Here is a 12,313-nt window from a genome sequence, read left to right as displayed (position 1 = left end):
CCCACGGACTGTTGGCTGAACGTCTAATGCATAAGGCACACAAAAAAGTAAACACTTTGGGAGTTTATGGCGTTTCAACATCTGAAAAGCCTTTGTGCCAAACCCCCTCTTCATTGTATAGTACACTGAAAAAAAAACCTGCTGGATTTACCGCTTGTACATCAGAGTTATTAAACAAAATGTTTCATGTAATTTCAAAGTCATAGAATTAGTAGTATCCCAATTAAGTAGTCTATAAATGATTTTAATATGGTTAATTAATTTATTCAATTTTGTATATTTTTTGCATTACATGACTAAAAAAGACATTCAGTAGCTAGCTTCCAAATGATTAGCTATAGCACATATTAAAATGCTCTATGGGCAAAATAGTAATAACGTGCTGTATCAGTCCACAGCATAAGCAAATGCCCCACTCTTCTCTACAATGGTAACCCAGTATAATTTAAATTGTTTTAATAATTTCAACATAATTAAAGATATTTAATGTGAAACACTATTAAAGGTCCCGTTTTTCGTGTGTTTTTGAAGCCTTTATTGTGTTTACAGTGTGCAATATAACATGAGTTCATGTTTCGTGTGTAAAAAAACAATATTTTTCACACAGTGTACTTATCTGTACACTGCTGTTTTCTCTGTCCTAAATAAAGGCCTGATGATTTCCCTTGTTCTCAGGGTGCGAACTACGGGGGAGCTAGGGGAGCTCGGCTCCCCTAAATAAGACATGGGCTCCCCTGAAAACGTGATTTGTGAAATTTTGAGGGGGTCTCAAAAATATTGACACTGTGTTATTTTGAGGTGCAATTTCATTTTTATGTAATGTAATCATTGTGATTATTATTTGTAAAATTGCTAAAAATATATAATTAATTCATGCATGACGGCAATTTAAATCTTATTTTACTTCAATAAAGATAACTATACATGCTGTTCTTGTCATGACCATCAAGGTGTGGTGGCACTGCGGTGCAAATTCCACTCATGTTTAGTACATGTCAACGCAAAGATTCGCAGAAAAACAAAAACGAATATCCACTTCTTGATCTTGGATTTCTGGAAGAACAGAAAAAGAGGCTGACCTCAAGCCTCTGTGGTCGCCTTCTGTGTTAAGGCATGTTATTCCCAATTATGTGTTGTGGCTGGGTTGATATAGGTCTGCGCGACTATCGATGTCCTAAGACTAACGTTAGTTGAATGGAGGAATTATGGTATTCTTCTGTAGCCTGACGATTAACTTCAACCGTTGTTCATGTGAACTCAAAGACAGCCGGATGCTTTGTTTATAGATTTGTGGACTTTTTGACCTATCAATTCTTGTTTTTTTCTTCCTTCATTAAAATCAAAGATGTTCTTCAATGATTGTAAATAGTATATTAAGAGTCTCCGCAATGCATTAAGCAATAGATTGACGCGTTCGTCTGTGTGTGAAGGAATATACACGTCCTCTTTTGTGTATAGGGATGCACCCCCCCCCCCCCCCCCGAAAAGTGGGCTCCCCCAAAGGCCACAGTATAGTTCGAACACTGCTTGTTCTATGAAGTCCCTCCTTCAGAAACACGTAACGAGTTCTAATTGGGCCAGCGCTTCCTGTGTTGTGATTGGACAGCTTAGTGCACTTTGCCCGGAAAGGTCCTGCCTCTTACCATAACGGGAATGTGCGCTCTTCTCCACTTGGGAGAGCAACAAGACCACGCCCCCTTTTTTGCGTGTTCTTGTGGGCGGAGGGTTAGTCAATAAACTGTTAGTGACGTGATTCCTGCAAGGAAGTGCAGGGGTGTAGTCCAAGCCGGCCGTTCGCTGAAGGCTTTGAAAGGGAACTTCTGTTAAATAAAATATCTCGCTTGGCATTGAACTTTGAGCGTTATAATTTTACAGGTATTATTTATGCTCTAACAGCAACATTTCACACTAACTAAAGTTTGAAAGATGGGATCGTGAAGAACAGGCCATTTAAACAGTCTATTTTAAACAAGTCTCCCCTTCTGCTCATCTTGCTCAAAAATACATAAAATAACGCTTCATTTCATCGTTAGGTCCCAAGCAAAGCAGTTTCAGCAAAAAAAATATTTTCCGAGCACTTGATTGTGTCACGGTTGCGTGCAGGCAGGAAGACGGAGACAGGCAGATACAGTTATTTAATCTCAAAGAATGGCAGGACAGGTAGACGGGCATCAGCACAACACACTTATACCGGACACTAAACTGAAACTGAACTGAACATATGATGGTGACTGATGAGTGTACAGCTGAACATGACGGAGGCAGGTCCAAACTAACATGAATGTGACAGGTGTGATTGGTTCACATTCGCCCCAAGTCATTTAATCTTTTTTAAAATTGTAATTCAAATTGCCCATTTTAGAGAGTTACATTAATGAAAGCAAAGAAATCAAGTTTAGAAGTGAACACAATTTTTTTTGCAAATCAAGTAAATTGAAAAGTATGTTCTCACCTTTTTTTTTTTTTTTTTTTTAGTGTAGCTTGTTTCGTAGCAAACTACTTTTTAGCTTCAGCTATGCTTTTTTTAAAGTAGCTTTTCTATAATTAAATTGCTTTAAATTATTCAGTTTCAGAGTAGCTTTCCAAGCACTGATTTGTTCTGATGACCTGTCCATCTGTCTCTCTCATTCTGTCTCTTTCTCTTGACACATTTTGTGAGTGACGAATGCATCTAAGTGCATTCAAGTTCAGTTCGACAACTTGTTTAGTTAGAGCTATGCACACTATGCTATGCTGATTAATCCTGTTGCCGCTACTACAATTTTTAGGTTGTGTATTTTCTTGGAAAACACAGACGACACTTCTGTAAATAACCAATCTGTGTGTACAGACCAGGATTAAACTCTCAAAAGACAAATGACAACTGCATTCATCAGCATTGTGAAAGTGGCTTGTGTAGACATGGTGGGCCGACAAAAAGTGGGACAAAATGATATAAAGTGAATATAATGTGCGCCTCTCTGTCCTCAGGCTACGCATATTCACTCTCTCTCTCAGTAATGATTCTCTTGGCTTTATTTTTGCACTCCGCTCGTGTTCTGCTCCGCCTGTGTTTGTCTCATTCCGTCACGGCTGGTCACAATTCAAAGGAAAATCAGACACATAAAGGACTGCTGTTTCTCTTTAAATAACAAGCTGCCCGGATCCTCCTGAAATGAGGTCACAGGTCACAGCTAGGTCACACGGGCCACTTGGATGTGTTTTATAAGCCATATTTGCTGCCATAGAGAGAGAGAGAGAGAGAGAGAGAGAGAGAGAGAGAGAGAGAAGAGAGAGAGAGAGAGAGAGAGAGAGAGAGAGAGGAGAGAGAGAGAGAGAGAGAGAGAGAGAGAGAGGAGAGAGAGAGAGAGAGAGAGGAGAGAGAGAGAGAGAGAGAGAGAGAGTGTGTGTGTGTGTGTACATTTTTTCCTTACCTCAGCACTCCAAGCAGCTAAAAGCACAGTGGTACGGATCAGTGCTTCGAAAGAGTTTTCTCAATAATGAGAGCTGTGGATGGAGGTGGCGCTTTCTTATTAGCAGGACTTCAAATTAATTACCCTTAGGGTGTATTTATTGCCCCGGTGCTTTTAAAGATGATAACGTTAAGTGTTTACATCTAAATGTGTGTCTTTGAACCTAATCAAACGTTTTTAGTCTTTGATCTGGACCTCTGTGTTTGAGAATTTATCCTGAATAATCATATTATGCTGCTTTTAAACTTCATTAATACTGAAAGTCTAATCAGCATTTTAATAAGGATGGATGGATGAATTTTTGTTATGGTTGATTTGAATTAATGAGTATAGAGTTTAAAGCAAGAACAAGTTCAGCAAGTAGAACTAACACCTCATCTATACATTTTATGAGAATATGCCATGGTATCAACCAAAAAAAAAAGTATTTTTGAGCCTTGTACCGTGGTACTACCAGGTTTTTATTTTTTTTAACCTTGCACCTTAAGAATTCCATGGCATTCAATAAAGTACATTAAAACAAGACGTTTTAATTAAAATGCTTAATGCCTTAAATGTATTAAATAAATAAATGGACATGACTTTTTCAAACATAGATTTCATCTATTTTTGTTTTATTAAATTACTATTACAACCTAGTATACGCTCTACATACTATATTTTTAATTGAATGATTTGAATGGAAACCCTAATCTTAACCTTTGACAGTTGATCAAACACAGAATTAACACAAATATAAGGTGCACTATGTAGTATTTTTGTAATAAAATATCCAAGAACCACTAGGCCAGTGTTATATATTTTGTTCAGTTGAGTTCTTACAATATCCCAAATGTTTCCAACTAATTGTAAATTGTGAGAAAATTCCTATTTTAACTAAGGAGCCGGGATGTCTGAGCATAGCTTCTGAGGGAGTCCCCTGTCGATTGTGTCATATCTGCGTTACCCTCTTTTTACAGTTTTATTTGGCAGAAATGCTTTACTCTTAGCAGTGTGAACACGTTTCACAGCAGCCACTGAGTGAATGCTCAGAATAACGTCAATAACACAATTTTCAACACACTCAAAAGTATCTGATATGATAAACAGGAAAACCGGAAATAGCGTCAGTGCCCAGTAACTGTATCCCGTCATAATAAAAGTCCTGCTGCTCGTGAGGCGTGTGTTGTTCATCTCTTTAACAATCGCTCCAACGGCCTTGCTCAGCTTCACAACACTCAGCCCTGCTCTGCTTCATACTACAGTAACGTTAATAATCACATCCATCAACATGATTTCTGCCAGAGTCCCATCTCGATTATTTTCCACCGGCTTTGAGGTGAAGACCACATGTCCCAAGATTCTGCACTCAAACTTGGCGTCATCAAACTGCGCCTTTGTTTTTAATAGGTGCCCTCTAGCTGACGGAAAAGTTGCATAGTGCACCTTAAAAACCTTCAAAAAGTATTAAAATCAGACATTACCATGATGAACAGTGGAAAATAAATGTATGTGTCTTAAAATTCTGATGTCTCTGTTCTGTCAGCTGACGGCTCAGGATGCTGATGCTGGTTTGAATGGTCTCATCACATACGCTATTCTGGCTGGAGATCAGGGCGATTTCATCATCAGCAACCGCACTGGCCGAATCACGTTAGCACCAGGGGTCACGCTGACCGTCGGCCGCTCCTACGCACTGACCGTTAGAGCATCAGACAACGCTCCTGACACAGAGAGGAGGTCAGATATGACTTCATTGCATCAGTTCCATCTCTCACTGTTTGCTTGTGTATTTGGTATTATTTTCTTTGTTACTCCTTCTTTATGTGCATACAGGAGCTCCATAACTACGGTCTACATAGAGGTTCTGCCACCCAACAATCAGAGTCCCCCACGGTTTCCTCTACAGACCTACAACCTGGAGATCAGTGAGGCCATGAGAATAGGAGCTATACTGCTAAACATGCAGGTACTGCATACACACAGACTTTACTTGGAATGAAAAATTACCCTACTGTTTACTGCATACAATGCCATACAATAAGTATACAAATACAGTAGCCTATACAATAAAAACTGCCTACATTTTTTTGAAACCGTATTTAAACATGGTAATCCTAACCATGTAAATATTAAAGGGTACATAACACAGTTTCTGCAAGCCTCATGTTAATCTTGAGTACCTATAGAGTTGTATTGCATCCTTCATATCTCTGAAAATTCTTTAGTTTTATTTATAAAAGACAGGTCCGCTGTACTGATACTTTCAGAAAACAGCAGAGATTGTGGAGGTTTACAGTGGAAGGAGCTAAAGAGCCACGAGCACACACACACAATACATCATGGCATTATCCCTGGATATCCTTTGCTTCACTATCCACAACTTTCCTGCAAGTCTTAGTGGGCGTCGCCATGACACTCGATACTTCCGTTTGACGGTATCTCAGTTCCGGTTTAGCACACATAACAGTTATGCTGCGTTCACACCAGACACGAGTGAAGCGAATAAATAGTGCTATTCGTGCAAAGTTGGATGCGTAAACATTTTGAATCCATTCGCTTCATTCACTACACAACAGACGCAAATTTGCATCTTCTGCCAGGCAGCGGCAGTCGTCAGAAGGACGAACCGAGTTAAGGCTGCTCTCGCCGGGGTTAATGAGCGCTGAGCGCCTGGGTCTCACACCTCCGAAACCTACTTGCTTCCATAAACCATGCAACATAAACGGACCTGTTGACATGTTGCCTAGCACCCTAAGCACTCCATTCAATGCCCAACGAGCTTCAAATAAACTCAAGAATTGTGATGTAGAAGTAATATTTGTATTTTAATATTTGTAATTGTTGAAATGTTCATGTCAGACATTGTCAGTAGACTTTTTTTAATCAACATGAAAATAGATGCATGAACTTAAATAAAAATAAACATTTCATTGCTGTAAATGTAATTATTGAGTTTATATATTAATTTAACCTATTTAAAATACTGCAGTAAAACTGTTTAATTTTTTGCAAGGGGTATGTTTATTGTTTTCAATAATTTACAGATTTAATGTGTAGCAAGACCGCTCTAACACCCTTACGCTACTATCCAAATAGAGACCTGCACTCCCGCGGGACCCAGCACAACCGAGTGCGGCGCGGGATAATATTTGATGGATGAATGCGGATGCGGGTAAACAAAATAAATAACTAGAAACAAATACACCTTCATTTATAATAAAATAAAATCAATTTACATGTGCATGGACGGAAGGTAACTCTCGCGTGGTTCATAGAAACAGCCAAGCCTACAACACAGTGGCAAAATGTCTGCGCCGCATAACTCAGGTGAATCGCTTAGTGCTACAAATATTAGTAAGTTCTTGTAAGATAGTCAGATCCATGCGACCATCTGGGACATGTGATCATTTTGCCTGAAGCGTTGTTGTAAAAGTCTACTTCTGAGTCCTTATAATACAACCAAGCATGGGCGTAGATTACGCGGGGGACGCGGGGGACGTGTCCCCCTCACTTTTAATAAAATGTATTTTCGTCCCCCGCACTTTTACTGGGTCTCACCGATCCTAGTCGACCCGCTCCGAGCGGGATTCGAACCGGTGTTACCCTGTGCGGGGGCGGACAAGTTAACAGGGACGCTAACGACAGCCTTCTCTAAACTCGGTTGATAGCGCGCTTCTTGAGGTCACGGGCAAGTGTATTTACATAGAAACCAATGTGAATACATCAAGATTTAAATTCAGAGACAAAAAAGTATCTATGCATGACCTGTAATTTTTTCCGAATCTTAATATGAATAGGGCGCTCTCACAGAAAGTCCAAAAGTGGATTCGTAATACCCTGTCATGCTGCAGCTGAAGGAAAACAATCGTTATGAGAGATGAAACGTGACGACGACAATCAGACGAGTGCGACAATATATGCTTTATGTGTGTTTTTCAAGTCATCTCAATGTAGGCTATTCATTGACAATAAAGTATCATATGAATAATGCAGCTTTTTTAATGTTAAGTATATACTGCTCACCACGGCTGCATTTATGTAATCGAAAATAGTTAAAACAGTAATATTTTGAACATTATTACAAATTAAAACCGCTTTTTTTCCTATGTGAATATATAGTAATTTATTCCTGTGATCAAAGCTGAATTTATCATCATTACTCCAGTCTTCAGTGTCACATGATCCTTCACTAATCATTCTCAGACGAGGATTTCATAATCAAGAAACATTTATGATTATTATCTGTGTTGAAAACAGTTCCAAAATGTTGTGGAAACCATGGTAGCCTACATGTTATTTTTCAGGATTCTTTAATGAATAGAAAGTTCAATGGACAGCATTTATTTGCATTTATTAAATAAATTATCTAATTTGTAATATTAAAAATATCACTTGTGATCAATTGAATGCATGTCTGATCAATAAAAGTATTAATTTCTCTCTTTTTTAATTTTACCACAAATGTTTAGAAAATTAAGCATCACCATGGGCAGCACAACTGATAATAATCCTAAATGTGTGTTGATCATCAGATCCTCATATGAGAATAATTAGTGAAGGATCATGTGACACTGAAGACTGGAGTAATGATGAAAAATTCAGCTTTGATCACAGGAATAAATTACATTTTACTATATATTCACATAGAGAACAGATGAGTTACATCAGAATATATATATATATATATATATATATATATATATATATATATATATATATATATATATATATATATATATATATATATATATTTTACATTGCATAAAATCTATGGAGTCTTAATGCAGAAGTGTTTGTAGTATATAAACCAATCATAAAATTGGCACAAAAAAAAAAAGGAGAATAGGAGAATAATATTATAGATAATAATTATTGGTTATTGTTCAGCAGTGTATTTGATATCTTGCCCAATTAAAAGCAAGAGATGCGATAAATTATATTGGTCCAAAAAAAAAAAAAAAAAAAAATGGTATTACGACATTTCTGTCCCCCTCACTTCTGAAAAGATGGCTACGCCCCTGCAACCAAGCGTTTAGGGGAGAGCAGTATAGACTAACGTAAACCGGTGTCATGACAAATCCTGTCCCCCTGTGAAAATGTGTCCGGTGGTAGCGGTTTTAAATGCCTGATCAAAAGTTGTTATACATGGTTCTGGACAATCAATTGTTTAAAAATAATAAACTAATTAACTATGAATTCATTGCCATACTAAGTACACACGCAAAACATTTATTTGAAATATTTTATTGATTGCTATAATGGGAGCAAAAACATGTTCTGAATTATATACTTATATAAGCACTTACAGCTTCAGTTATATACTACATATATATGAAACATATGCTTTGTAAGACATTAAAGACTATTTTAACACAATTTAAACAGCAAAAATCAAAACGCGATTGTTTAAGAATTGTAATCAGGCTCTGAACAGATTACCTATTAAAATTTATTTCAGCCAATAGAATCGCTCTGGGGTCCTTGCGAACACGATTTCACAGGGGGACAGGATTTGTCATGACACCGGAAGTTTGTTACCGGCTTGTTCTATGTTGCCATAGCGATCATGGAAATGTCAGAGTTCGGGAAAGTTGTGGATACGTTGGTGTTGTTGACATTACACTTACTCGCCGATTGCCAACAAAACAGCACAGACATTTAATGCAGTTTCACTTACCAACTGCGGTTTCGACTCATGACTCAAACTGCATCCACTGTCTCCTGAACACTGGGTTGTTTAGGAAGTTGTACAAGGTTATCTTTCCCTCACACCCAAAACACACTTCTTTAGTGACATTGTTGATTTTGTGGTCTAAAAACAAAATGACAGCATTGCCAATGACTTCCATAACCAGAACGAAGCTCATTGATGGACATGCTCTTGTCTCGCTTTGGTTGATATGCGCACGCATTCATCCGGGAGAAGTGCAAATACAAGAAATTGAACCCTTTATAAAGTCATACAGGGCCATACTCGAAAAAAGAAAAGAAAAAAATATATAAAAGAAAAAAGTACAGTGTGCAACTGTATTAGTTTAACAGTGTAATAAGTCAGAATGCATAAAATAGCACTGATTGATTGAAATAGCAACCCCCTGTGCCCTTTAAATAATTCTAGAAGTGGAAATATCATGGATATTAATACAATTCTATAAATATTTATCTATCATATTCCTATATATTTATATATTTTATATATATATATATATATATATATATATATATATATATATATATATATATATATATATATATATATATATATATATATATATATATATATAATTTTTTTTTTTTTTTTTTTTAAAGGAATGCTTTGTAGTTTTTGTTTCTAGACATTTATTTGATCATCATTATTTGGCCTTAAAATGCTGTTTGTGTTCACATTCTCAATACAATTATTTGCAAAAATCCATAACCAGTAATCACGAATGAACATGAGTTTATAGATGCTGGAAGCCTGGTCTTAAGTTTTCAAGTCTGATCAAATTATGAGCCCCCAAAAAAGATGTTGGCAGATACGCTGGAAATGGAAGGTCAAGTTGAGCGCACTGCATTGTGGGATGCAGAATCCCACGCAGTATGCCCTTTTGTATACTGCACATTTTGATAAATGTAGTAGGTCATCTGGGTATTCTGTGCATGCAGAAAATTAGCATACAGTACTACTAGTGTGTAGTAAGCCATTCTGAACATGGCCACTCTTTTTTCTTATATATCAATACCATAATCTTCTTGTGGTTTTAAATTAAGATAATTGCATTTTATCTAAGATAATCAAGACATTAAGGTGATTGGTTTGTAATTGCATTATTTAATGTTTTTAGACAAGTCAAGGGCTCAGACAGATGAAGCCGTCACACTTAGAAAGCGGCATAATCAATATCACCAGATATCCTGGAAAGTCTAGCAAAGGTCTAGGGTTATATATTTATATATGCTGTAAAATGTCACTGATTCTAATTGTGTTCATTATGCCCTTCAAGCAGACTTGGCCTTTTTATTTAAGTGTATTGTTATCCTGCAATTGATTTTATGTTTCATTGATTTTATGTTTCACAAACCAGTACTTGTCTGAAGATCAGTGTAAACTGTGTGAATTGGTGTATTCCCACAGGCTACAGACCGTGAGCTCGATCCAATCACCTACAAGATAGACAGCGGTGACCCGCAGCAGGTCTTCAACCTTTCACGAACGTAAGTTTTCATTTATAAATAATATAGAAACTAGGGTGACCAAACGTCCTGTTTTCCCAGGACATGTCCTGTTTTCAAGTCCTGTCCTGGCCGTCCTGGCTGTTTTGCAGAAAGTGATGAAAATTGCCTGGTTTTCATAATTTTCCATTGGGCCATTAAATTGACTGGTACTCGAGTATCAGTCGCAGCATAGAGTAACGCGTCCGCCCACCTACGCGTAGTGCACTTATCTAGAAAGTAACGAAGATTAGGCGCATCGTGCATGTCGTAAAAGAAGAAACAGTGACAACCCCCCGGAAGACAGATCATTTGAGTATCTCATTGCTGGGTGTCTTGGTTGTTGGTGATCAAAATATGTTCACCCTAATAGAAACACTTAATGCCATCTTTAAAAATTAATTCCCGCCAAAAAATTGTACACTGGGCCAGATTTAGGCCCCGTCCACACGAAGCCAGCGCTTTCCAAATCCGATCTTTTTTTTCCCCTCGTTTCAAGAAATATCTGCGTCCACATGAGATTACGAAAACTGACTAAAAACGGTGTAGTTTGCATGCCAGGCCAGTGTGTGGCACTGTAATTCTGCCACAGAAATACACTAAAAACATAGAAGAAGAGTTGTGGCTAGCAGGGGTATAGCAGTGGTCGGAGGTGAGGCAAAATCTCACACTAAAATAACAATAAATACATTTGCTACTTAACAGATGTGTTTTATTAATGCCTACACCTACCTCAACCTAAAACATACCCTTACAATAATGCAGATACGTTAAATAAATGACGCGATATTTATGTGCGCATACCCAGTGCCCGTAGTTGTATCCCTTAACTATTTTACCGTGCTGGACGTAGTGTGATGACATCACCGTTTCAGAAAATATACGGATTCTCTGTTCACACGAAAACGGAAGATGATCGTTTTCAGATTTACCCACTTTGGGACCCGGTTTCGAAAAATATCGGATTCATGCTTCTAAAACGCAGAATCCGTGTGGACGAAACGCTGATACGGTATAAAATTTATACGTATGCAGCTAAACGCGTCTCCGTGTGGACGGGGCCTTACTAACCAGGGCAAGTGGAATACACCTGCTGCGGTCATATTTATGTAATATTTTAAAAAAAAATGTTACTGAACGAATCAATGAACTAATCTGAACGAATCATTTCGGTGAACGAACTGAAAATGAACGACTCTCTTAAAAGAATCAAAATTTCCACCACTAGCATAAAGACAAGACAAACACACAAACGGTTATAGTATGAACGCTTTTTGAGAGTGAGAGAGAACATGTGAGAAATTAAAATGCTTTTTGTTAATAATATGTAGTTGGTTCCTTAATGACCCTTAATTAAACACACTTAATACTGTCATTAGTAGTAACAGGAGTGAGTCATCTGAATACAGAGAGCAGAAGAGCAACACTTAGTACTGGTGCTGTCTAACTCGTCTCGTCTTTCTTGTTCCAACTCATGTGCTCTTTTTTCTTTTCTTTTATTCACCTCACCTGGTGTGTTTTCTGGTTTTGTCTGTTCTCCTCATCTTTCATCCTTTCTTTGTTCTTTTTTTGCTTGGCTGTGCCTTGCCTCGTCTGATTTTATTAGATCTGCTGTTATCACTTCTTATTTTATCTCTTCTTATCACTTCTCATCATGTCTAATCATTTCTCTTCTCTTCTCTTCT

The 12,313-nt window shown here is 37.5% G+C and overlaps 1 protein-coding gene across 1 annotated transcript in view; it reads left to right on the top strand.

Moving 5' to 3' along the window:
• pcdh15a (protocadherin-related 15a) overlaps positions 1–12,313 on the top strand; it is a 361,007-nt gene that overhangs the window by 205,514 nt on the left and 143,180 nt on the right. The window contains exons 15-17 of the mRNA XM_067421546.1: positions 4,978–5,171; positions 5,268–5,400; positions 10,552–10,631. Of these exons, the coding sequence (XP_067277647.1) occupies positions 4,978–5,171; positions 5,268–5,400; positions 10,552–10,631 (407 nt within the window). The remainder of the gene's footprint in view (positions 1–4,977; positions 5,172–5,267; positions 5,401–10,551; positions 10,632–12,313) is intronic.

Source organism: Pseudorasbora parva, chromosome 17, assembly GCF_024679245.1.
Source record: "Pseudorasbora parva isolate DD20220531a chromosome 17, ASM2467924v1, whole genome shotgun sequence".
NCBI lineage: Eukaryota > Metazoa > Chordata > Actinopteri > Cypriniformes > Gobionidae > Pseudorasbora > Pseudorasbora parva.
This window is presented reverse-complemented; position numbering and strand designations above follow the sequence as displayed.